General features: G+C 45.1%; 3 protein-coding genes across 3 annotated transcripts in view; 1 reads left to right on the top strand and 2 right to left on the bottom strand.

Moving 5' to 3' along the window:
- The window catches only part of hpf1 (histone PARylation factor 1), a 5,442-nt gene extending 151 nt beyond the window's left edge, over window positions 1-5,291 (bottom strand). The window contains exons 1-8 of the mRNA XM_079999012.1: window positions 5,216-5,291; window positions 3,866-4,049; window positions 2,363-2,549; window positions 2,100-2,198; window positions 1,780-1,933; window positions 1,167-1,254; window positions 842-1,014; window positions 1-168 (exon numbers count right to left, since the gene is read on the bottom strand). The exon at window positions 1-168 is cut by the window's left edge and continues 151 nt beyond it. Coding sequence (XP_079855138.1) covers window positions 34-168; window positions 842-1,014; window positions 1,167-1,254; window positions 1,780-1,933; window positions 2,100-2,198; window positions 2,363-2,549; window positions 3,866-4,049; window positions 5,216-5,254 — 1,059 coding nt within the window. The 5' untranslated portion in view covers window positions 5,255-5,291 and the 3' untranslated portion in view covers window positions 1-33. The remainder of the gene's footprint in view (window positions 169-841; window positions 1,015-1,166; window positions 1,255-1,779; window positions 1,934-2,099; window positions 2,199-2,362; window positions 2,550-3,865; window positions 4,050-5,215) is intronic.
- Window positions 5,292-6,785: 1,494 nt separating this feature from the next.
- On the bottom strand, window positions 6,786-16,500 carry pde5aa (phosphodiesterase 5A, cGMP-specific, a; the record flags this gene model as incomplete). The annotated part of the gene is made up of 21 exons (XM_079999498.1): window positions 6,786-6,905; window positions 7,325-7,408; window positions 7,575-7,649; window positions 8,218-8,281; window positions 8,381-8,458; window positions 8,563-8,663; window positions 9,233-9,320; window positions 9,479-9,573; window positions 9,752-9,880; window positions 10,692-10,838; window positions 11,529-11,579; window positions 11,710-11,885; window positions 12,491-12,639; window positions 12,773-12,840; window positions 13,051-13,188; window positions 13,309-13,398; window positions 13,544-13,624; window positions 13,757-13,846; window positions 15,065-15,433; window positions 15,557-15,656; window positions 16,223-16,500. 21 exons carry the CDS (start codon window positions 16,498-16,500, stop codon window positions 6,786-6,788), a joined length of 2,571 nt encoding a protein of 856 aa, XP_079855624.1.
- Window positions 16,501-19,518: 3,018 nt separating this feature from the next.
- ppp2r2ca (protein phosphatase 2, regulatory subunit B, gamma a) lies at window positions 19,519-27,174 on the top strand (the record flags this gene model as incomplete). Its single annotated transcript, XM_079999662.1, has 9 exons — window positions 19,519-19,582; window positions 20,118-20,215; window positions 20,608-20,791; window positions 21,767-21,879; window positions 22,654-22,831; window positions 24,950-25,114; window positions 25,359-25,528; window positions 25,671-25,762; window positions 26,877-27,174. The coding sequence occupies 9 exons, from the start codon at window positions 19,519-19,521 to the stop codon at window positions 27,172-27,174; spliced, it is 1,362 nt and encodes a 453-aa protein (XP_079855788.1).
- Window positions 27,175-27,450: the final 276 nt, after the last annotated feature.

Below are 27,450 nucleotides of genomic sequence, written 5' to 3' on the forward strand. Positions count from 1 at the left end.
ATGTAACTGCAGTCAAAATGTACATTTCACTCTCTACTGGGGGGAGAGTTGGTCCAGGATATCATGGGAGCGGCTGGAAAGGTGGGCCTCCAGGATCTCCCCAAACAGACTCCTTTTCAGCAGGTTGTAGGCCATGGGGAGCAGCTGCCTGATCACCTTGTAGAAGTACTGCGAGGAGAAAGGATGAGACTCTGGATGACATTCACCTACAGTCTTGCTGGGTTAAAACCGCCTCCCATCTCCCCATCTCTGCATCACAGCAGCGGTACAGTGGAGGCTACACGAGTCTCAATAATTGTGAAGGGAGGCCGAGAACCTTAGAGGAAGCAAAGATGCAGTGCAGCTTTCGTCCTCATGCTAATATCAACATACCACTTGACGGTCGGTTGTAGTTCTGCAGTAAGACAGGACTCACTGTTCCTCTTAGTAGCACAGTATAATTCCTATTTGATGCAGCTTTAGCTCCCTATATTTAAATGAAAGCACCTCAAGGCTTTGAGGCTTTAACGAGTCAGTCACTGATCGTTATTTGTGTAACTAAAAGCAAAAACACCACAAAGGCAATAACCATGAGTACTTCATTCTTTGAGTTGTATTTGAGGTTAAAATTTTACAGCGTCAGTGCATGTACCGCAGCGTTTCTGTGCCGTAGCCATTAGTGGGCTGGTTCCACACTTACTGTGAATATCTGCCTCTTAATCTCCCCCGTAAACAGGAAGACGCAAAACAAAATGTTAAAAAACCCATATGTGCGACTGCAAAACCAAACTCAAACCTCCCGGCTTCCTTTCCCCTGAGAGAAAACCTGTGAGGGAAACACTGCAGGTGAGATGAGACTCACGTGGGAGCCGTAGCAGAACAGGTCTATCCCCAGCTCGTATCCCATGCCGTAGTCACATTCGTCATTGGCAAACTGAACAAAAGTGATCATGCTCTGGAGCGGTCCAAAGGCCTTCATCCTCTCCTCATCGTTCCGTGCCTCAGCGATGGCTTTGCAGATCCTCTTCATGCCGGCTGAGCCACAGGGCAGGGAGTAGATGGGAAAATTACTTAATACCATCCACGGAAATAAATGCACCCTGTGAGGGATACAACATCTGAAAAGACGTATATCCGATAAAGCCTTAACAAAGAGTGAAGAAGATATTTGGTCGTCCAGGACTTACCATCTGTTTCGGGCAGTTCTCTGTATCCCACATCGTTCTTGTCTACGGGCACAACAATGCCAGCACTGTGGAACGTCTTGGTGACCACCTGAGGCGTGATAACACCCACTGCTTATCCACTGTCCACGAGTTTTCACTACTTTCAACTAAGATGCCTTTCAATGAAATCACATCATGCACACAACCATTTAAGGAGATATTTCCAAAATAAAATAAAAAAATAAATAAATGTATTAAAAGTTTTACTGATATTGGAGGTAAATGTATTGAATAATGGCCTTGTTTATTGTTTTGGATGTTTCCCTGACATACACAGAATCTAACATAGACTGAGGAATTGGAGATGTGGGGTTTGGAGGAGAATTTCATGAAATAAATACATAAGACCATCAGGAGTAATCTTTGGTCTGTTCATCCAAGTGTAGCCAAAAGCCACACCCATATTAAAGATGAAAATGCTACTGACTAAAATCTATGCACAGCATCTAACAGCACAACCTAGTGGGCACAACACAGGTCTTCGCACCAAAATAAGCAATGTCTAATTAAAAGTCCCAAACAAGGTGCAAGCCTGTACATTTCAAATTAGCTGTTCTTCCGTTTTGGATGCTACCTTCTTGTCCCGCTGCTTCATGCCTTTGGTTTTCTGCTCCAGAGAGAATCCCAGCGTCTCCGCCCTGCATCTTAGCTTCCCCTCCAGGTTCTCCACAGCATCTCCTCCTTCCTTCTTACTGCCCCTCACTTTCCTTTTCCTCAGCAAAAACAGGCTGGTAGCAGAATAAACCAAAATGTATAGATGAGAGGACATAAGCAGAAATGACACAAAGGAGATGAGGATGCTTTCATCAAGGAGCCGGGTCTCACACCTGACTACAAAAGCAAGATGAGGGGAGGACAGGAAAGAACAGACACACAATGCAAGTTGGAGCTTACTGCACAGCTGCAAACATGTTGTCGCCCATCTGTGTTATGGTGCAGCCCTTCTTGGCTTCATTTTCTCCAACAAACGAAGGAAGAGCGTCTGGAGAGTCTCTAATAGAATTGGATGATAGGAAAACAAGAAATTCCATACCTCTAAATAACCTCCTGCAATGGTGTTATAATATGTAGAATTTAACTGTTTTCCATTTGACCCACAGCGCCCCAGCCCCTCAGTAGAACTGATGAGAGCCAACACAAGGTTGTGGGTTCTCTACCTGTAGTAGCCCATATGATGCTGGCTGTCCACACACCCCCGCAAGACAGTCTGGAACTCAGGGGGATCATAGAAGTACCTCCAGTGCAGGTGGAAGTTGGGCTGGGGATTCTGAGAGCTTTTGTGCACCTGAGCCAGGACGTCAAAGGGACCTACCAAGCGCAGACCCAGCGTGTCCATCAGGGCGTCTGCCGAGTTGAATGCAAACACAATAAAGACACTGACAATTAAGAAAAGCAGAGGGCAAAGTAATAATACTTCAAAGAGCAGAGGAGAAAACCAAAGAATTTATGGTAAAACTGGTACTAGACTAAATGTGTGCTCGAAGTCATACATTTTATGCTGCTCATCTAAATCAGATATTTAGAAAAACCCGGCTAAAGGCATTAGAAAATCAATTGGCAACTTAGTGGTACAATGAATGGTGTGAATTAGACCGAAGTAGGAAAATACAGGAAGGGCAGGAATTATTTCATTATTGACCTGGGATCACCCTCTTGTGTCCTTGATGTGTAACAGCATTTTTTTTTTTTTTATCCAAACCATGTCAGAAATAGTTGATTTAATTGAAAAAAATATGAAAAAATACACTTGAAAAAAAATCTTGACTGATTGATTACTTGAGAAAAAAAAAATTCAACAGGAGTTACTTTAGCCAAGAACATCCCCAAGTGGGAGAAGTCCATAATCAAGTGTAGACTTTACAGCAGATTTCTTATTATTGTTCATCAATAAGGGACACACAAACATATACCTCATCTTAGAAGCAAAACAAGTAACAACTAGAGCCATCTGGCGACATTTTGAATTTAATCTAAATGACAAGGCGAACAGGGACTGCATTGAGTCAAATAGATGACTGAAAACGGTAAAAGATGCTTAAGTCTTAAATCCCTACTTTCATCTCTATACATCAGAGGGATTTAGATATTATTGGGCCTGCGTTAAGCTACAGCCAAGTGTGGAGAAATGATAAGCCAACACACTGTTATTTCTGAATTATAATAAAATAGGTAGTTCAAGGAGATCAAGGTGCACTACTGCTGTGGCTGGGTCGATTCCACAAGTGGAAGACCATCAAAAATAAAATGTAAAAACACTTTGTGTGGTTTCTACCAGTTTATTATTGTAGAAAACCAGCTGCACCCCCTGTACCACCACCAGGAGTGCAGCCTGAAATTCTGCATGAACCATTCATACAAATGTGATAGGATGATTGCAAAGACTAATGAGCTTCATGTCAATACTTTCCCCTCACAGGACAATTAAGGCTTGTCAAGGAAAAAGGCTGATGTCGCAATTTATGGCAGTTATCATCAATGTTAGATGATGTAGCTGAGGCCTATATCAGGTTCACTTAATTCAATAAGTGGGCTAATGGAAAGAATAGGTTTTGCTGTGCCAATAGATATTAAGCCTAACTTACTGGAATGTAAATGATATGCAGAGCACATGATAACACAAGCACTACTATGGAACATCTAAAAAAAAAAATAAAATCTACCTCTGGGGTTGTCTGGACAAAGGCCCTTGCAGAAGTCCCAGAAGTGGTAGAGATCTTCTGGCATCTGAAGCTTGTACAGTTGCACCACCTGCTCCCGTAGCTCTGGACTCACCTCTGATGAAGGTACCGCGTTCGACTCATCTGGACAGGCTTTCTTCAACTGACCATTGCCTGACCCTGACTCCTTGACAAATACATTCCGGACAAAAAAGACTGGTCAATGTGTACTCATGCCTTTTGTTACACACCACTGGCCTAGCATGGTGGTAGCCGGCGTGGTTCCACACTGTGTGTTCACCACTAAAAAGCACCCGCTGCCAAATTCTGGTCTAATCCAGTGATTCTCAACCCTTTTCATGTCAAGGACCCTCAGTTAGGCTACGCATTAGGCTTCAGACACCATGATAAGATTTCATTTAGTCCAAACTTCAATACCTGCCTATACTATAGTTAGGGAGATAACAGTAAAACTGTGATCAAATCAGACATTATCATATGTTCTAAAGTGGTGCTAACGTCCTAAATAAAAACATACTACACAACCGTGACGTTTTACTATTAATACTTTTGCTGGGGACTCCTTGGAACCTCTCGAGGGAGCCCCGGGGTACGATATTAGCCATAAGATCCAATCGCGGTTACTTTGCTCAACATAGCTTCCATGTGGGGTTGCCCAGGAGGAACATGTGAAATAAAGAACTCTCAACCCAACTGAGGGAAAGCAAGCGTAGCAACATTTCTAACACTGGCGTCAACTCCGCCTTAAATTTGCTTGGAGTCTTGAGGATTTTGCAAAAAAAAAAAAAAAAAAGATCGCGATCGGCACAAATTATTGCGATCGGGCGATTCTGTAACAGTAGTGATGGTTCCGATTGAAGTGGCAGGATTTGTCATTTTGCCGGGGTCCTCCTGCAACCCCCGAGAGGCCCGCGTGGGAGGAGGGAGAGGGCCCTTGGATCTCAGGTTAAGAGAAAAAACCGCTCTTGCAAAAATGTGCATTTTTGTCCCCCCCCCCCCACCCCCTACAACGATGAATGCCGCGCGGTGTTTCACCCACGATCGATATTTATATTTGCGAAAACCGCGAGCAGCGTCCTTCACGACAGTTGACCACAGCGGGGGACGCCGCCGCCATGTTATTCGCGACCTAACGTAAACGGCGACGGTGCGCCGCCGCTGGCCTGCAGCTGGACTCCGCCGGGGCGGCGTTTGACAAACCGCCGCACAACAGACGCTGCTTTTCTCACGCACCGATGCCGCCCGGCGCCGCGCAGCCCCTTCCCCGACGCGGGCGCCGGTGCGAGAGCGAACCTCCCCGCCGCTCTCGAGGCGGAGCGTCGGCCCACTCACCTGGAGGGATTTGGGTTTTCTTTTCCCGCGCCCTGTCATGTTCTTCCTCTCGTCCGTCAGTCACGCGTCTTCCTTGGGCGCTCAGCGGAGCCGCGCATCCGCCGCCACCGAGCGCACCACCCGCCCCTTACAGGCGGGCGGTAGCAACTGCAGCTGTTTCGTGTCAAGATTTTGCACGATATCCTCGATTAACGCTGCGATCGAGTGCGTTCGGTGGGTCCGCCGCCAATTGACAAAAGCGACACAATAGCATTCGGGCCCGGATTTAAGAATATGGAATAGCGAACAAAAAAAAAAAAATACCTTGAACCTTCAAACAAATAATATCAAGTCAACCTTTAAATCACTACTGTTACAGAATCGCCCGATCGCAATAATTTGTGCCGATCGCGATCTTTTTTTTTTTTTTTTTTTTGCAAAATCCTCAAGACTCCAAGCAAATTTAAGGCGGAGTTGACGCCAGTGTTAGAAATGTTGCTACGCTTGCTTTCCCTCAGTTGGGTTGAGAGTTCTTTATTTCACATGTTCCTCCTGGGCAACCCCACATGGAAGCTATGTTGAGCAAAGTAACCGCGATTGGATCTTATGGCTAACATCGTACCCCGGGGCTCCCTCGAGAGGTTCCAAGGAGTCCCCAGCAAAAGTATTAATAGTAAAACGTTTAAATTATAACCGTGTGCACGTTCCCCAATGTGTATTATTGATCAATAAAGACGAGTAAAACATGATAAACATACCGTATAATATGTGTTAGAATCTTGTGCCTAAAATTAAAAACCGTGATTATAAAAAAGCCTTAAGATGTTATTCATAATGAATATTTTAATTATACATGCTTCTAGGCTACAATAATAGAGACAGCAGCTGTCCGAATACACCTCAACTACAAGCATATGTATTATTATTATTAGTATTATTATAATTAGTAGTATTATCATTGTCATTGTCAAAAAATCAATCTGATGAAACTGGACAAACAAAAAATATAACTACAAAGAATATAACTCCAGACTATTTTGGATTACAACAATGAACGCACTGAATGAGTGATTCATGAATTAAACCTCCATCTAGTTGAAGTCCCCTTTGATTGAACCTGAGAAAAATCTCAAGTTTCAACTTATATACATTGCTTATTAATATTAATAACACACATTAACAGATACAGTCAGATGTGATTTCCATGCTCATACTTGTTTGGAGATAGTGAAGTGTCATGTGACGTTCTCAACAAACAACATTTGCATAAGCGGTTTTCGAGGATGTGCTGTGAGTTATAACGGTTAAGGCCAGATCTCTTAGATAGGATTATTGTATGTCCCAACACTGTGCGGCATTTGGCAGTAAACTCTCCTATGTGTGTCCGTATGTCTGCCTGTGCTTGATCAAGGGATGTCCAACAGCACGTACAAGACAATTAGGAATGTGGTAAATTCATGGCTAAAAGGAACCTCCGCCCCCATGATCTCCATTTGGATTCCCCCTGTTATCTGTCCCCACATCCATCGTGCCAATGACGCCTCCTTGGGCCTCGGTCTTCTCCTGTATCTCCTCATCTTTTGTTCAAGATTCACTCTTCATTTTTATCCTTTTGTTGCTCTTTCCCCTCAGCCAGGTGCAGCCAGTTCTCTCTGTTCCTCTCACAGCCGTTGAGCAGTGGAGAACAGGTGTCGAACAGGCCCGTCAGAGCCTGGTGAGGAGGGAGGGAAAGGTATGTCACAAAGAGCTGTGAAGTCACCACCTCTACCAGTACTGTTCAAAATACTGCAACACACGTGTGTGGGAAAACACATACTATTGGGCAGGATCTCACGATTCCATTCATTTTCACTCCAAAGGGTCACGATTCGATTTGATATTGGCATTTTATGCTTTATGAGAATTGCTACCAACTCTTCAGTATACCATTCTGACATAAATCACAAAAATATTTCATGGAACCAATTCAGTCTAATACAAAAATTATGGCTCTGTTGGTTTTTAACTTAAGCAGAATATTGTTGCATAACTTCCAACGAAAGTATCTATATTGCAATAAAAGTACGGATTTGTTTTCAAATCCAGCCCTTCTCCTTAGGACAACGGTAGCGACCACACAGTGCAACCTACCTTATAAAGAGGTTGGCATATCCCATCAATGTACTCAACTTGCATGTGTGGCAGTCGGGTGCTATTTTCTCTGTTCATCATGTCCTGGTGAGAAATGAAATCCAAAACAAAAGTCAGAATTGGTCTTGAAGAATACATTGTTTTCAAGTTGAAGCAATGAACGACTTCCTGACTTAGGTCCGCCTAAATTCTGCTTACTATGATATATAAAATATGTTTTTATATAACAGTGTTATACAGTTGGACTTACGATGGGTTTGATATTGAACTCTTGCCTTTCTTTGTCTCCTTGTGCAAAGAACTCCATGGCAACCAAGTTGGCAATCTTGTGGGAGTGGAGAGAAAAGTCTGTGAAAAAATCCTTGGTGATAACAAAGCCCACTCAAATGCAATGAGTGAGAGAGTGAGTGTCACAGATTCCCCTAACTGTCCTTGCATCTGGGAATTTTGTTATGATGCCATGTTACCAATACCGTTTCCACACCAAAATTAGCGGGTCGTGAACCCGCGGAAAATAGGCGATTGACACCTTTCCCATTGCCAGGAGAAATGCCATTTTTTTCCAGTACGTCACTTCAACGTCACGAACACGTCGGAAAAGCGGTGTGGCATGGTTCCAGTGTGATTGGGAATGAAACAGTAGAGGAGACAGCAACTTAAACAAACAACAACATAAAACTGTCCTGACCTTGGATTCCCTGCCCCCCCCCCTTGTCGGATTTGTTTTCCTGAGTGACTGATCTCCCGGTTTTGACCTTGCTTGTTGACTTTAGAAAACCGAACCCTCCTTGCAACTTGGACTGCCTCTTTGTCGTACTTTTGGGTGCACACCCGCCGGTACCAGTGCACGTTACATCGAGTAACTCGCCAGGTAAACAGTTCTGAAGGCCTACCCTCCTTTGCTCAGGCCAAGGTTTAGTGATGGCGCAGATGTCACTCGCTGTCATCAGCATTGACCTACGGGCAAAATATGTCAACAAACATTGAAAGTGAACCGCACAAATCAAGCTTCCATGCATTATAGAGTTTAATGGCCTATGTTTATCTTCAGCTCACCTCAGCAGTTCCCTCTGCTTCTCACTCTTCCAGCACACATCGCCTTTTTTAGCGAGCAATAAAAACTCTGTTTTTCTCCTGGAAGCACAGACACATGAGTCAGTCAGTCAGCGTAGCATCCAGCCATCAGGTCATTAAGCTCCTATATAAGTTTATAAGTGCTGCATTATGGCCCGACATACTCCATGTAGACGGCCAGGTCAGTAGCCAGGATGGCTCTTTTGATCATCGGGAGCACCGCCTTGTAGTCCTCCTTGGAGAGGCCGCTCAGAATCTGACTCCCCTGGTGAAAAGGAGATGAGAGATGACGCATTATGTAACAACACATTATGCACATTATTGTAATAACTTGGTGCATTTTGTAATAAACATCTTGAAAGCGATACATAATAAGTTCCATAACGTGGTGGTTCCTATGAATTGTGGGGGTTCCAACCTTTGATGAATATATGACCTTTACAAATAACCACCACATTATGTATAGGTTACTACAAAATACAGCAAAATGTATTATGTATAGGGCTCAAGATGTTATAACAAATTAGAAAACGGGAAAGCGAAAGAAGGGGTTGGGAGAAAGACAGGTTTGAAAGAGACAGCTCATGAAAAGAAATGGGGTAAAGGGGGGTTGGGAAGAAATTAATAAATGGAGGGAGTAACTGATGCAGCAATAGAGGTTATGGCCACAAATATAATAATCTATGGATACTTTCACATTGTTGAAATAAAGGCAATTGATGTGCGATGAACAGGAAACAATGAAAGAAAGAAAGAAAGAAAGAAAGAAAGAAAGAAAGAAAGGGCAGGAACGACGGCAGATGGCAATAATAGTAAAGAAAATAAACGACTTACTGAGTTGTTGAGGATGAAGAGGCACAGGTTGTAGTGATGGTTCTCCAGAGACGAGTGTCCGTACAGCTGAGCTAAGGGTTGGTGGCTCCTGAAAAAAGAGAGATGGAGTGGTAGCCAGAGAGAGACGAAGAGAGACAGAGAGAATTCACTGTGTTGAACTGGGTTCAACTTGGGTCAATTTAATGAAGGACAGATCCAAGTTCGAGATGCATCACGCATTCAAGTGGAACAAACAAGTTGAGTTACCTTTCTATGTAGGAGTTGCTGAATCCTCTGTGGTCAAGATCATGATTCAGTGTAGCTATCATCAAAGCCAAGATCTCCAGATGGGAAAAGTTCTCCTGGAAGAGCGATAAAGTGTACATGAGTGAATTATGTATGGTCCCCGATCGACTTCTCTCTTTCCTCTGGTGCCTCTACTTCCCAGTGGTCCATTGTCAGGTTCAATGCTGTATATTCAATTAAATTACTTTTAACACCAAACTTCCCTACAGAGAATATGAAGATGGAAACGCTGACCTGGAGCTGGTCTGTGGCCTTGAGCATGGCGAACATGCACTGGGCCGTGCTGAGCGCGTGGCTCCAGTTGTGGTAGGGGACGTTGTTCCTGTAGCTACGCTTCACGCTCAGCACCCATTGGCAGAGGCTCTAAGGTGACGGGAACGAAGTGGGGTGGAGATGGAGGGAGAAAGGGGTTGTGCAAAAGACAAGAGATCAGTCCGGCATAAAGTCACATATTCTGATATTATGATAGACATCGAACACTATAAAGTCCGGTGACAAGTTATGTTTTATACACTCGCATACCAGCCGTTTTTCTGCGAGGGCAGAATTTTTACAATGACTTAATTTCAAGGCACACCACCTTCCCATTACCTATCAAAAATGTACTAACATGTACTGTGCTTATTATTATGCCAAACTAATAGTTGTCACTTTCATTGAGAACCTTGAGCTTGTTTTAACGAACACAGAGCTGCGATTCTGGCCGGAACTGACGAATTAGAACAGCCTTGCAATTTTGATCATGCAACACAAGAGCTATTTCCATTATTTATTTATTTCGCGTGGAATTAAAAAAAAATTTCCCCCGGCACATCTGGTGAGCTCTCACAGAGCGCTAGTGTGCCACGGCACAGTGGTGGAAAAAGATGGCTCTGCATGCCAATCTATTCATTTTGCTCCAAAAAAAACCAAAACACTCAATTAACCTATGTTTTTGTCGGTCACAATTACTTCTGTACATTGGGACGTAGTGGTAACAAAAGACAATCATTTGATGAAGACCAATTTGGTATTCACTCATAGTTCCAAGTCACTGGGTATGTATTGTATACTGTAGGTGGTCAGATTAAAGATGATTAAATATGATATAATCTGTAATTCACAAGTCAGAGTGGATACTTCTGTAACTTGCTTTATGGGAACATGCTCTTTTTTCCCGTGCTGGACATGTTACCTTGTAGTCAATGTTGAACTTCTGCACCAGGTTGAGGTCCAGGTACATGCGGATGGTGGCCTGCGTGCTCAGCTCCTCAGGGAGGCTCGCGTCAGAGAAGTGGAAGTCCATAATGCGCAGAGATTTGGCAGAGGGAATGGTGGTGTCCTGAGAACACAGTCCATCAAAATGCAGCTAGAAAGCTTGTACTGGGAGGCCAATTTTGGTACCAGACACAAATTATTAATCACTTGAATAAATTTAAATGATAAATGTAGTCCGAAAATAAATGTACTGTATCTAGTCTAATGTGCAGTAACTAGAGGCTACTGTAGATCTATAAAAAGAACAATAATATATTTATTAATTCCTACTCATGTCACCTTAGCATTGAGATTTAAACAATCCGTCAATGAAAATTCACGATAATTATTCTTGTTTGGAATGGAAATCAATTTGTTACTATTTTCTTCAATATTAATGTTAGTATTAATATTAGTTAAAATACATTTTCGGCCCTTGTTTTGAGATACTAATATTGCCTTCTAGAAGTCGCCAAAAAAAGATTATATATATGCATACATTATACATATTTAGACATTGTAAGTCATACATCATAAGACAAACCATAAATCCGTGAATGTAATCGTTTTGTAGTGTCGTGCTCTCTCTCTCTCTCTCTCTCTCTCTCTCTCTCTGTCGCTGGTGTTCCTGACCTTTGGATCCCAGCATTGACGGAAGCTAATCGCCAGCTTTAAACAGGGTATTAATTGTCCTGCTGGTACTAATACAGGCTGATCTGCAAATGACATGCTCGCTGCCAGGATGACACAAAAAGAAAGTTATTTTTGTCATCACCTGCAAAGCCTTGATTTCCTCTTCTGTCGCTGTGATGTGGTATGCAAGTACCTGAGACAAGAGCAAACACACAAACAAAATGGTACTCAGAAGTCGATATGGGTTTGCCTTAGATTTGTGCCATCAACCCCCAAATAGACACAGCACTGATCACACTAATGGGGAAACTCAGATGACTAACCTCCTCTGTGACCTCTATGCTGGCCCGCCGCTTCTCTGTGATCTGGACAGTTCGAGCGTATTGCAGCGCCAGACCGCAGTACACGGCCAGGTCCTCCAGGAGGCGCTCATCATACCTGTTGAAGGCCTCTGTGTCATCGGAGTCTTTGCGGCGTTTGTCTTTGAGCTGACACACGGCTGAGCGGCAGGAGGTGGTAAAGGCGGACGGGGTAGATCAGGTTAGAACTTTGAAAACATGCTCTCGTGTTTTTGATTCTTGTGGCATTAGTAATGGCTTGTACCATGATGGGGAGCGGTGGGAGCACGGACCTATAACGTCTCTAGGTCTCAGTCGGTGTGGTTGGTCATTGAGCGATCATCGCATCTACCGATCTGCCACTCAGGCCTTGTGTATCCAACAACTGATTTACTGTTAGATTAGAAGGTTTAAATTCATGCCTAATCGGCTTAATCGCAAATCCAGTCATTTTCTTTACACACGCAGCACTTTCCAAATACATGAGATGTTGAGGATTCTAATGATGTAAACAAGGATTCAGTGGTGCTACGGTGTCCACCAACTCAGATAAGCACCCTTGAGCAAGCACTGAAACCCACTCTGCTCCAGGCAGCCTGCATTATGGGCGACCGTGCGCTCTGCCCTCTCCAGTGCAATGAACATAAAAAGAGCTCAATGCGTGTGTGAGTGAATGCAGAAATTGACATCAAACTTGTCTTTTTAACTAAACATATTCTTCTCAAACTCTTTTTAAAAATGGCCATTGTGCCTAGGAAGGACTCACCAATGACTTTCTCAGACCTCTCGTTTCTGACTGGGCAGCAGATTAGGCTACTCTTTAGTTCCTGTGTGCTGCCGGCCATATTGATGGTTTCCTTGGTCTGCAGGGTGCGAAGAGCATACGCTGGGTCCACGTCGTTCATGTCACGCTCCCTGAAAAAAATAATAGCACAAACAATTTCGACCAAAATATATTGTCGCTTGGATGTATAGTATCATATCAATTACTAAGTTGAATAAGACCAAGGAATAATAATTTGTCTCTCTAACAGTTTGCACGCAGGACCTTCTGTATATCTGGCAAGTTGGTCCAAGGTCCTCACACTCCATGTGTATCACCTGGAAGAATGAATCCTATGTGAAAAACAAGAACATAAATAGCAAAATGTGAGGAAGGATTGGCATCCAATGTGTGACAAACAGACTGTGGATACTACCTCTAAACCACTAAACTTCTGACAGCAGTCAATCAAATTCTAATCACTTGAGTGACAGTGACAGCCAAGCAACCAGACTGCACATGACAGTGTATGTCTTCCATGGGTCTTCCATTCGCGGCGTTACCATGGTGTCCTGCTTGGTGATGAAGATGGTGCAGAACTGAGCGAGGGTGAAGGGCATGATGGTAGCGGCCATCTTTCCCAACAGACCTTCAAAGGAGCCGTGTTCCTTGGACAAAATCTTGGCCAGCTCCAGCAAAACCTACACCGCGGACAATAGACACAGAGGGGAGTTGTGACACACACACACCCATTGATGATACTCGATACCCAGTTAAAATGCACCCGCGAAATGATTGGAATCATAAAGGTTCCTCGTTACCTGACTGCGTTTGGCCTCCTGCCTTGAGCTCTCGTAGAGCTGGGCATTATCAAGCACCATGCCCAGGGAGCCCATGTGATTGGACAACACCTGGCCAATCACACGCAAAAACACAGAGTCAAGCTGTCTTTCATCCATCATGTCATGTTAAACTTTAGAAACGGAAGGAAGAAGGGAACAGATGGATATACAGATATACAGTAGACATAGACAGACAGGCTTTCCCATCTCTCACCTTCTCGTCCACCTCCGTGAACGCAGAGGCTGTTCCCTCGCCACCTGATTTCTTGTTGATCATCACCACAACGCCCACCACCTGCAACCAAGATAAAAAACTGGAATGTTATGATTGTTTTTTGTACCGCTTTTCCTTTCTAGCCATAGTCGGACTGATTCCGTGAGACACGTAACAAGTGATAAACCAGTGATAATCAATGGTAAATGCCACCTTCTCTCTGTGGTTCTTGATGGGCATGCTCAGAACACTTCTGACTTTGAAACCAGAGGATGGATTCTCATCGACGTGGAATCTGGGCTCCTGAGGAAGGAGACAGATTATGCAAATGCCATCAGTGTTAATGTGTCCTGGTGTGTAGTTTGAAACAGAGGCAGCAACGGACCTAACTATCCCTGAGCATCTACCTTACATCCTGCCTTTGTGTACAGTATATTCCTGCATGCTAAAACCGTCCATCACTGTAAATCGCGTCCAAGCTTCATCTAAAGCAGCGGCCATGAATACCCACAGTTCTCAGGAACCCAGCTGTCACGCTTGGCAGTTATTAGTTGTCACCCATCCACACCCACACAGGTGCAGGACGGTTTCTAACACTTATCCCCAGCCACAGGTGCGGAGAAGGAGGCATGGAGAAGGAGGGGTGGAAGCCAAAGACCCAAGAACTCATTCCAACCATGTTTGACACTGTATCTGGGCACGGTAGATTTGGCCTATATATTATGTACAGTGTTTTTATATGTGTCTTTGTGTATGTTGACCCATATAAATATATATATATATATTTGCATTTGTGTCTGTGTCTGTGTACGCATGTGTGTGTGTGTGTGTGTGTGTGTGTGTGTGTGTGTGTGTGTGTGTGTGTGTGTGTGTGTGTGTGTGTGTGTGTGTGTGTGTGTGTGTGTGTGTGTGAGTGTGAAAGAGCGGTTAGGAGACAGACCTGGAGAGCTCCAGTGTCCCAATTATTAGAGGCTAATCAATGACAGGAGCCTTTAAAAGGATTAGACCAAGACCAAATGTACGTCATCAGGGATTCCCCAACACCACACACCACCACCATCACCACCCAAATTTCCACATTTCTCAACACTTAAAAATACACTTTCTGCACCGATATCAGTTAATAAAAAAAGGTAACAGAAAGAGAGTGACGGGAATACTTGGGTAATAACCATTTAAAATGCATAATTCACTCTTCAGTTTAGATATGCCCATCCAAAGATATGATATAAATAGCTCTCATGATATAACGTCTGAGTTCTACTAAAAAATGAAAACATTGGTATACTTTATATCATCATCCAGTTCAATGTGATGAATCTCAATCGGATTCCTTGAATTTTGAACATATGCTGACATCGTAATAAAGACTGATATTGTGTCAGAATTCCCTATGGTTATCATGATCATTTAAATATTCCATATTGTCCGATTCTACCATCCCATCTGTGCACAACTAAAATCTTGATTAAAATGTAAGATTCACACTGTAGTCTTGTGAGGTTGAATGGGCTGGTTTACCTCACATGAGTCGCTTATGTTCATTGGAGACCCCGTGGCCGCTACGTATCCGATGATCCCCTTCACCAGCTCCAGAAACGCCTGGCTGTTGGAGTCATCCTTCTTTGCACATCCTGAAGTTGCCAGGCCGGCCACCTCCTCCAAGCTGCCCCCGAGACCCCGGTCCTGTCTCAGCAGCCACAGGGAGCAGTGCTCCGGCGCCATCAGCTCGGCCATGTGCAGCAGGGCCCCGCGGCAAACCTCCGCCAGGGAGCCCATGTTGCTGACGCCTGACCTCAGGAGCCCGGACATCCACGGGCAGCCCTCACCCCGTCCACAGGCCGGGACGGCGGCCTTCGCCGACGTGGAGCGTTGAGGAGACAAGGGCGGCTGAGGCGAGTGGGGGGAGCGAAGGCAAAGGGGTGAAACAGAGCGGGGGACGAGGGGACGTGGAGAGCGGGGGCAGAAACAGGCCGAGGTGTCTGAATGGAAAGGCTTGGTGTCGGGTCTGACCCGGGTGGGGGGCGAGATCAGCGGGTGCCTGCCAGCAAGGGGAGAGGAACTCCTCCGAGGACCAGCGGTCATCAGCATGTCACAGTAATCTGAGCTGATTCTGGGGAGATGGTGAGGTGGCGGTTGGGGTGTCTCGAGGGTTGGACCGCTGGACCTGGGTTACAGGAAAAGATAGACAGACATATACATATTACAGAATGATCTCTGCTTAAATCTCAATGGCCAAGTGCCAATGTCTGTGGAAAATGTCTTTACCGTAGGTAGGATGAAATATGAAGCGCTGGGCGTTTTATCAGTATATCAATATTGTGATATTAGACTAGATATCATTTGGGATTTTGATCATAGCTTGTCATATAAAAATATGTCTAACGGGCATTTTCTGAACTCCATAGACGTGTCTCGCTGTTTTTATCAATGCCTCTACCTGCTTGGCATTCTTTCCGGGAAAGGTGGATGGAAATTGTTGGTTATCCATCTAATTTACTCAAAATACATCTGGTGTATGATTGCCGTGTCATGTTCAGGTCATGATAACCGTCGATAGAATTGCTTGTTGTCATTGCAAAAATGCTTCTATTATAAAATTCTCATGTTTTTATTTGACTGAATGATTGTGATAGTATTTTTTAACAAAGTACTCGAAAAACGTGGAAACGCTCTTACGTGGAGGTTCTGCGTAAAAAGTAGTCACGCGTGAAGTCGGAGTGGTCGTCCAGCCAGGCTTCCACCTGCCCGCTCTCCTTGCCGACACCAAACTCCCATCTGCGCGTCCTGGTCCGTGGGCTCCACAGGGGCGAGAAGAACCAGGAGACGCTGGTCACCATGGGCTTGTGTCTCTCCCTCACCCTTATTGGAGAGGGCCCGAGCGGAGGGCCCAGCGCCCTGGAGGCCCCTCTATCCGTATCCATGGACTCCAGTGTCTCCAAGTTGAGGCAGGGCATTCCGTCTCTCAGGCAGAGAGAGAAGATCTGGAGAATGGTGTGACTGACACCTTGGACATGTTGGATCGGGACAGTTTATCTACTCAGTGGAGGAGGGACTTTGTTGTGCAATGGTAATCCCCTAACTCTTACTTAGCATGTCTGGCAGCAGGTGACGTTTTACTCTTAAGACAGAACATTTTAAAACCTTATACCTGTTGATAGCTCCTCCCACAGGCATTAAAACATGATATCCCCAATATTGAACAATGGCCTAATAGACCAGTTGGCTCTCAATCTGGGGTTCCTTTGAGGGGTTCCAGCGTTTCCCTGATTGATAGTTAAACTTCAGCATTTCTATGAACATTTAAAAGACGTTAGCACCGTTGGGAAGAGTACAGCAATGACGGAATCTCTCTATATACTGTAGTACAGGCATGCAATTTCGGATTAAAGCATATCCAATTATAAAAATCTTCTAAAAAAAAAAAGGAAAATTTTCTTCATCCGTCTCCTAATGGATATGAAAATGAGAGTCCTTGATATTTCACTATTATCTGTAGCTGTAGTATAGACATGTATATGGAAGTTTGGACTGAGTGATTCAGTGTGGTACAGTAGCCAGTGTGGAGGTGTTGTTCTCACAGCAGTCTGCCCCACTGCCAAAGGTCACTCAAGGCTGTGATCCAGCATCGGATTGTAACTGATCCCCTGGACAGTGTCTCTGCTTTATTGCTGCATTACTCTCGCTGCTGAGTAACTAAGACTATTAGAAGCGGATTCAGAGGAAGTGCTGGTTGGTTGGTCTGCGTTGGGTGAGTAATGAGTTTAGTGGGTCTAAACAGAGAATCGAAACAGTTTCAGCCATTGCAACAAATGCTCCTGCCGCCGCCTGCTGGAGAAAGGGAGGCATCGCAGGAACCTAATGCGCATGGTCAGTTCTAGTACAGTTTGACTATCATCTAACATTAAAGGCAGGAATCTCTGCCTGTCTGTCTGCCTGTCTGTCTGCCTGCCTGTCTGTCTGTCTGTCTGTCTGTCCGTTGATTATCTCCACAACCGTTCATCCGATCTACTTCACACTTGCCGGGTGTATTGCTGGGGACCCAAAGATGTGCAGTGTTTCATTTGTTGCAATTTGGACAGGCGACACGTGCAATATTAATACATTTTCATTTTCATTTCACTTATAATAATATACAAAATAAAATCCCAATTTACACTGATGGAAATGCAGGACAAACGCAATCATAATTGACTTATGATCTCTGTATAATGACTTCATGAGCTTCATACAGTTTCATGTCAGCTCATTTGCAATGTGGTAACAATAATATTACAAAGAACCATTGAATAACTTGCACTGTATTTAAAAAAAATAATTGTATCATACTGGTAGCGTCACATTCTCGAACAGTGCTAACCCCCTCTCTAGTGATCTGAACCCCCTATCCCCATCTGTAAGTTCCGCCCCTGCCTGGAACCCCCTGGGGGGGTTTCCTATCAATCATCTCACACTATCATTACTGTAAGAGAGATTGAACAGAAGAGGAAATTCTTGTTGTTATTGTTAAATTTGTTGAAATCAATTGAGAAAACAGCAAAACCAAAATTCAATATTAGATATAATGTCTAGTAGGTCCAACATAGCTTCCATTCCTTGTTCAGCATAGTTTCCATGTGCATGCTTGTAAAGCATATTGTGGTCTGTGTGTGTGTGTGTGTGTGTGTGTGTGTGTGTGTGTGTGTGTGTGTGTGTGTGTGTGTGTGTGTGTGTGTGTGTGTATGTGTGTGCATTCCCTGTAGTTCCAACCCTAACAGTCCTTTTGATTTCCCCCACAGTCAAACAGCTCCCCCTGCTGGCCCCTTCCTCCCCATCACCACCTGCAGCAGGCGGGTCCACCGGTGACAGCTGTGCTGTGATTGGCCAACGGCGAGAAGGAGGCTGCCATGACACAGTGGATGCTGCACAGCATCACTTCCACAGCAGGCAACAGACCTCCATCCTCCTCTTTTTCCCTCCATCCTCTCTCTCTCTATCTCTCTCTCTCTCTCTTTCTCTCTTCTTCTCCCCCTCTTTCCTCCTCCTTCTCTTTCCGCCACCCTGACTCTCGATTTTTCCTCCCCCTCAACCCCCACCCCGCTCCCCCCCCCCATCAGACAGCCCTAGTCTCCTCAGGCCCACTGCAGCAGAGGACACTCACTCACACACACAAGCCAGCGTTGATAGCAGCAGCAGCAGCAGCAGCAGACGGCAGACTGGTAGGTGTACTTCTGGCCTCTTTCGTTCTCCGCTGTTCTCTGTCAAGGACTGTCTGTCTGAGGAGTGAGGGTGTGTGTGTGTGAGTGTGTGTGTATGTGTGTGTGTGTGTGTGTGTGCGTGCGTGTGTGTGTGTGTGTGCGTGTGCGTGCGTGCGTGTGTGTGTGTGTGTGTGTGTGTGCGCGCATGTGTGCGCGGCTGCGTGACCAGGGATGAGGAAACGAGGCAGCAAGGGCTGGATCACCACACCCTGAGACCAGTTACCATTCCTCCAAGAGGCCACGCCGGATGGATGTCCTCCCACCGTCACCCTGTACAGCCTGACGCTGCTTTGTTGGTGTGTGCGTGTGCGTGAGTGTGTGTGTGTCTATGTGTGTGTGTGCGTTTGTGTGTGATCCTCTGACAGAGGTCACACCTTTGTCGTGCTGTGAGGTTCCTGCTGACAGTCTGTACCATCTCGGACTTCCATATTTTGCTCTCCACCCTCCATTTCCCTCAATCCCGTCTCTCTCCACCTTCTTTCTTCCCCATATCCTTGTGTTGTACCACTCGGCTCCTCCACCACAGAAGCAGAACCTCTGTTTTTCAAACCCTACAGTACAACCCCTTCTTCCTCTCCCCGTTTTTTCTGCCGGCCCCGGTATCCCAGAATGCCCTGCTTCATGCCGCCCCGTTAGGCCTGAGCAGCATGGGCGGAGCCTGGGCGGGGAGAGAGAGAACGGACTGGACCCTTCCCATCAGGACGGGCGTGCTGACGGGTCACCCTCCCTCAGCTTCAGATGGGCGAGGACGCTGAGAGCCCCAAGATCAACCACAGCTTCCTGCGAGACTACGTCACAGAAGGTAGGATATCAGATGATGATGAAGATGAAGATGATGATTATTGTTATTATTGTTATTGTCCCACTGGCCTGATACAATATTTCATTGAGGGATGTCTTTTTAGCTTCATATGCTGCTTTCTTGGCTACTTCATGGCTAGATATAGTTAGGTTTAGGTTTTGGGAAATTCATCTCATCATACTTGCCTTCATTAAGTGTCTGATCTCTGTTTGGGGCTACGAAAAGATGGCGGAAGGTAATTATTTGTCACCTCTCCTCTCCAGAGTTTTGGATCTAAATCAGGCCAAATGCCATGAATGCAAGTTATTTTGGTCGCACTGAAAGGATTTGATCCATTACTCACTCTGTGCCCCCTCTTTCACTCTCTGACTCCTCAACTCTACCACATTTTAGGTCCATTTTGCCCATTTTCTCCCGGTCTCCTCTGTTTCGCCTCTTATCCATCATTTGTTGTTGTTTTTGTTCAATTTTCCATGTTTATCTGCATTTGTCTGTTTGCCTTTGCATCGCCTCCATGCCCTTCTCGTCTTTCCAGCTGATGTCATCTCTACCGTGGAGTTCAACCAGACCGGAGACCTGCTGGCCACAGGGGACAAGGGGGGGCGAGTGGTCATCTTCCAGAGGGAGACAGAGGTCAGTCAATGGAGGCAGGAGCTATATGTGAAACGCTCCTGAATCATATCTATGTGCACTTTGCCTCTGTTATGTTATCTCACGTTTCAGTACATTCATCACTTAGCAGACGCTTTTTTTCTTATCCAATGTGCAGTGGTAGTCTTCACAATTAATGACTTTAAATCACGGTCATTGTCAGCAAAGGGACAATGAATTGATTTAACCAGTAGTGTGGCATTCAAAGAGATCATCATCCGTTCGTCATCCATTGGTCACCATTTTGACCCTTCAACACATTGTTATGAATCAGAGCATTTTGATTGGTTGATGAAACTTTCATCCGTTCTTGCTACATTTCACTAACGGCGGCGTATGAATCAGTCCAATTGAACCATTTCTGCCCCATGAAGCCTAAAGGGGAGTTGGAGGAGGTGGGAGACGCGGGTGACTCCGGGGAGTACAACGTCTACAGCACGTTCCAGAGCCACGAGCCGGACTTCGACTACCTGAAGAGTCTGGAGATCGAGGAGAAGATCAACAAGATCCGATGGCTTCCACAGCAGAACGCTGCACACTTCCTCCTCTCCACCAATGGTGAGGGTGCAAAGCGGCTGACAGTAGCTCTGCCGTAAGAATTGCGAAATTCAGCAGATGCAATTGCAATTCAATAGATGCAAAGCTTTTGTTATGATTAGAGATGGCACTGATCTGATAGCCATTACTGGTATCAAGCCAGTATCAGCAAAAAAATACTATTTGAGGAAAAACAATAATGAATCCGATCAGCAAATCTTTGCAGAAATTTGCAGAAATTAGCTTTTTTTTGTGCAGCTGTTCTGTACAAGTCAGTCTTCCTGTAAGGTAGCAAATGTTTGGCCGAGGGGTTTAAGCATGGTACTTTTAGATGGCCATTTTAAATGAAGTGCACTGATGAAAATATCAAATTTAAAACTGATCAGGTAATAAAGAGAAAAAATATCAGCAGATACTCAGTACAATATGCAGTATTGTATGCAATATGCAGATTTCAGTGTCCGAATCGGAAAAGAAAAAGTGGCATCATGTCACCTCTGGTTTTTGTACATTGCCATCGAAAAGTGCTAGAACTACGTATGTGACCACTATGAATATGATACATTTTCGTTCTAATCGCATATAATTAATGCCATAACTGCAACAATCCAGACCTACAATCTGCAGTCTTACGCTAGTCTCACAACAATGTTTAAATCTTAATATTACCGTCCAACCGAATCATCTCCCTACAATGACAGTTGGTGTCCACGTTCCTATTATGTCATTGACCTCAATGGTTGTACCACAAAGTCGCTCCCTGTGTCCCTGCCTTGAGAATGAAATGAACGCAGAGAGCCTGGAATCCTCCAGTCCACTTCCTGACTGGTCGGTTCTGTGGTTCCTCCTTGTACAGTGTGTGCAAATGTGGAAGGACAGGACTGTTAAATACATGAATGGTCCTTTAACAACCTCTGCCGATCTACCGAGCCCTTCCAACCGCCTAGTGTGACCACGTACCACAAACGCTCACCCTAACCTGGCTGTTTGTCACAGATAAGACCATCAAACTGTGGAAGGTGAGCGAGCGAGACAAGCGACCAGAAGGATACAACCTGAAAGATGAGGAGGGACGCGTCAAGGACATCTCCACGGTCACCTCCTTACAGGTGCGCGCACACACACACACACACACACACACACACACACACACACACACACACACACACACACGCATGCACGCACGCATGCACGGACGCACGCACACACACACACACACACACACACACACACACACAGACACACACAAAGCCACAGACATACAAATATGTTTCTAAGGAAGAGAAAATAATGTTATGTCAAAAATTTTACTACTTATAATATAAATAATATGGCTCTGGACTAACAGTCTGTCTATATTGTTTTGGAAAAATGGTCGTTTCAATATGTCGAACAATCTACAAGATCAAATGACTAGACATGTCACCGCTTGAGCTTAAAACATATTTGTTTTAAATACAATTACTTCTAATCATATAAGTTATTATATTCTCATTGTTGTTGTTTTTTTAGCGATTTTATTTATTTGTTTTTAATATTTGAATTTTTTTTATTTTATTTGCTTCTCTTATTTATTTTTTCTTAAAGGCATATATTTGCATTCAATTGTGTTTGCATTGTTACTCCACAGCATTGTAAATGAGGATTCTTTCTTAATGGTTTCTCAGTGTGGAATAAAGCTGCTGATTTTACTGAACGGTAGAACACTGAAAAATTGAATGTTTACTCCTTCTCAAATATCAGATACTTCAAGTTTGGAATCATCAGTGAAAAAGTGACAGCGATCCATCCCCACCTTTCTGCTCCTTTCTTTGTCAAGCTGTTTTTTCACCCTTTAATTCGCTTTCTACACCTCTGCCTGCTCCCTCTCTGACCCTCCTCAGGTGCCGGTGCTCAGACCCACGGACCTGATGGTGGAGGTTCGGCCCAGACGGGTGTTCTCTAACGGACACACTTACCACATCAACTCCATCTCGGTCAACAGCGACGGGGAGACCTACCTGTCTGCCGACGACCTGCGCATCAACCTGTGGCACCTGGGCATCACCGACCGCAGCTTCAGTATCCTTCACTTTCATCCGTTTCGCCTCAGTGGAATACGTGAATCCAAAGGACCAGGGTCTTGGAAGGAGGAAAGTCAAAATCAGTGTCTGATTTTGAAGTTTACTGAATTTATGAATCGGTTTGATTGACAGGTAAACGTATGTAGGTAGAGCCGTAGTTCCTATTTTAAAGGCCCAAACTGGTGTCAAATTGAGTTTTAGTCTCTTCTCCTCTCAGAGTCACAGCCCTGAGCATTTTCCTGCTGATACCTCACATTTTCACATCAAACTCATATTGATTCAAGATTCAAGATTCAAGATTTTAATTTGTCACATACATAGACATACCTTTATACATATATGCAGTGAAATGTAATGTTAAATGTAATATTGTTGACAACTCACTTAGAATGAACAATTACAAAATCCGGCTAAATTAAGTAATTTACACAAAAAAACATGTGGTACTGTCACTGTCAGCAAAACCAGGTGAAAATTTTAAGGTTTCTCACCATATTGTCAGAACTTTACAAAACATGAAAATTTCAACAAATGTAAACATTTTAAAATGGGAACGATCAACGCAAAAATAGTCAGGGTAGTAATGCTGCATTCCAGTCAAACTCGGAAATCAGTTATTCCGAGCCACTTCTGATCGTTTCTGCTCAAAAAAACCTTTTTCAATAGAAGTATACGTCCTGTTTGTGCTTCTGTTTCTGTTGCCGGGACAACATGGATGCCCGCAGTTTGTTGTGCTTGTATGTAAACATTGATACGACAGTGTAGTTCAGATGGAAGTTTGAGGCGTTTTCAAATAAAAACCCATGCACCAACTTTGATGCATCTTTACATCAACTGAATGCAGCACAATGTAAAATGTGTGTGCTGACTAGTAAATGGGCTAAAACGTGACGCCCTCATGGTCCTCAGGGTCCATGATATCCTGAACGCCGATACATATCGGGTTTTGTTACACTCTGACTCGTCGCACTGAACAGAAGCGGGACTGAAATACCAAGAGCGACTTCACCACTCTGCCCTCCAAGGTGATGCCCTGTTGCGATCACATTACGTACTCTCTCAGGCTAGAAACAGACTGTGCTTTATATTGCCCCCTATTTAAATCCACCTCCAATTCATTTTTAATGCACACTGCCACGTGGCCTGGTCTGCATGTATTTCGCAGACTCGGCAGACGCGGGTCGACTCCGGATGCGTCTCCAGGACAGGGGCAAAGCTTGTCAGAGGCAACGCTGCTCTGCAATTCCTCAAGTTTTTGAAATGGAGGCTGACCTAGAAAAACAGAGCAACATCCGATGGAACAACAGTTTGAATAATTCACTTCGCAGCGGCGCACTCTTCTGAACCACACAGGACCTGCCGCAAATAGAAGCAGAGAGTAGCAGCAGCAGAATGTGTGGGCGTCCGAGGGGCGGGCGGGAGGGTTCAGACGGGAGTTGTGGAACGAAGGAAATGCAGAGCAGAGGAGCGAAAAAGTCCGAATTTTAAAAACCGACGTGTAATTCAAGATTCAAGAGATTCAACATTCGTGAGATTATTTGTCACATACATATACATACGGTCATACATATATGCAGTGAAATGTCATGACACCCGGTGATTACGCACAATAAGCTCTAAAAATACTAAAAATTGTCTCTCCTCCTGTCTTATGTCGTCTCTTTCCCCCCATCTGCGGCTAATTCACATTTTAATATCTTAATATCTTAATAACCTCTATATATCATTGAACATTTATAATTGCTATTATGAATCTTTAACGTCCATGCTTGTTGGGTAGACTACTACCAGGGAGAGGATTGTGATCTAAAATAAATCCTGTATTTCACTGTCAACGTCTTACCTTACTCATCTTACCTTATCTTATCTTACATAAGTCTATGTTATGTTATGTTATGTTATCCTATCCTATCTTATCTTATCTTATCTTATATTTGTCTATCTTATCTTATTTCATCATATCTTATCTCATCTTACCTTACCTTATCTTATCTTATCTTACTTTACCTTATCTTATCTTATCTTATCTTATGATTGGTAACTAATGACTACAGTTGCTTTATTTGTGATTTGGTGAAACGTTCCGTATCGTGACCTTAACGGCGCCTCCCCTCAGACGTCGTGGACATCAAGCCAGCCAACATGGAGGACCTGACGGAGGTGATCACGGCGGCAGAGTTCCACCCCCAGCACTGCCATCTGTTTGTCTACAGCAGCAGCAAGGGCACACTGCGCCTCTGTGACATGAGGGCCTCTGCACTCTGCGACAGACACACCAAACGTGAGCCAATCAGTCAAATATACCCATTTTTAAAATATCATAATAACTAAAAGAAAAGAGAAAAGGAAGTCGCCGTCTTGGAGTGAAGGCGAGGGCAGACGTGGAAGTTGGGGAAGAAAACCCTGACTTGCACTGTCATCGCCCCAACATCGATGATCTTATGGATCGCCACTTTAACGTTGGAGATATCGGTCGCTTTGAGTCGTTACTGCCCTGAATCAACCTGCGTCTCCGCTGCGTTTAGTGTTCGAGGAGCCCGAGGATCCGGGGAGCAGGTCCTTCTTCTCGGAGATCATCTCCTCGGTGTCGGACGTTAAATTCAGCCACAGCGGACGCTACCTGTTGACCAGGGACTACCTCACTGCCAAGGTGTGGGACCTGAACATGGACAAGGGCCCGGTGGAGACTTACCAGGTCGGATCACGCGTCTCACCATTGCCGAGCTTTCGGTTTCTCTACGTGTGTTGGTCAAACGGAAGCCCCGGTCACGCCGGCGTTCAGAGTCGGGATTCATAGCCACGATCTAATCGTCTCTGTCTGTCATACTCCTCCCCAGGTCCACGAGTACCTGAGGAGTAAGCTGTGTTCTCTGTATGAGAACGACTGCATCTTCGACAAGTTTGAGTGTGTGTGGAACAGCTCGGACAGGTAAGTTCGTGGGGAGATAGAGAGAGAGAGAGAGAGAGAGAGAGAAATGTCATTGTTTTATTGCTTCTAAGGAAAAAGCCATCTTGAAAATGAGACATCTGACACATTTCTCACATCTTCTTCTCAAGGTGCTATCTCTGTGCTGTCCTCCAAAATGAAACATCTCTAATTTATGTTTTGTTTTTTTCAGTTCTTCTCCTCATTGATAATAATAGCTTTAATTTATATAGCACCTTTCAAGGGACCCAAGGCCACTTTACACACACACACACACACACACACACACACACACACACACACACCGAACACACACACACACACACACACACACACACACACACACCGAACACACACACACATAGTCACATAGTGTTCGACATCACTCTGATACCAGCAGCCTCTCATGATCTTGAGGCTCCACCCCAACACAGTGACATTAACCCCTCACATACATGTCTTTTGATGGGGGCAGGAGCAAACACGGGGAGAACACACAGAAAGGACCCGGGAGAGCCGGGGTTCAAACCCAGAACAGTGCTAACCACTGAGCCACTCCTCTCCTCTCCTCCACACCTCCTCTCCTCTCCTTTCCCTCCTATCCTCTCCTCTCCTCTTTCCCCTCCTCTCTCCCCGCCTCTCCTGTTCCACACCTCTTTTCCTCTCCTCTCCTTCCCCCCTCTCTCCCTGCCTCCCTTCTCCTCCTCTCCTTTTCTACACCTGCTCTCCTCTCATCCTCCTCTCCTTCCCTCTCCTCTCCTATCCTCTTCTCTCCTCTCCTCACCCTTCCCCCTCTCTCCCCACATTTCCTCTCCTCCCCTCTACTCTCCTCTACTCTCCACATCTCCTCTTCTCTCCTCTCCTCTCCTCTCCTCTTCTCTCCTCTTCTCTCCTCTCCTCTCCTTTCCCCCTCTCTCCCCACGTTTCTGCTCCTCCCCTCTACTCTCCTCTACTCTCCACACCTCGTCACCTCCTCCTCTCCTGTCCTCTCCTCTCCTCCTTCTCCCCTCTACTCACCTCTACTCTCCACACCTCCTCCCCTCTCCTCTCATCTCCTCTCCTTCCCCCCTCTCTCCCCACCTTTCCTCTCCTGCCCCTCCCCCTCTCCTCCTCCCAGTGTGATCATGACGGGGGCGTACAACAGCTTCTTCAGGATGTTCGATCGGGAGACGGGCCGGGGCGTGACGCTGGAGGCGTGGCGGGAGAGCAGCAAGCCGCGGGCAGTGCTGCGTACACGTCGCGTCTATACAGGGGGCAAGCGTCGCCGTGGTGACGTGGGCGTGGACAGCCTGGACTTCACCAAGAAGATCCTCCACATGGCCTGGCACCCCAATGAGAACATCATCGCCATCGCCGCCACCAACAACCTGTACATCTTCCAGGACCGCGTCAGCCCCGACACGCTGACACAGTGACATCAGAGACCCCCCAAAAACCTGAGGATTGGCTTTGAGAATATTTGGATTACTGCTGAACACCAACCTGAAGGGCAGTCACACACACAAAATAATGCACACACACACGCACACACACACACACACACACACACACACACACACACACACACACACACACACACACACACACACACACACACACACACACACAGAAAGCATCTGGTGACTGGACAGCAAGGACGAAATCTACCAAGATTGTTCATTTATAGTGTAGATTCCTCAACTCCAAAAGGT

This window comes from Zeus faber (assembly GCF_960531495.2).
Source record: "Zeus faber genome assembly, chromosome: 4".
NCBI lineage: Eukaryota > Metazoa > Chordata > Actinopteri > Zeiformes > Zeidae > Zeus > Zeus faber.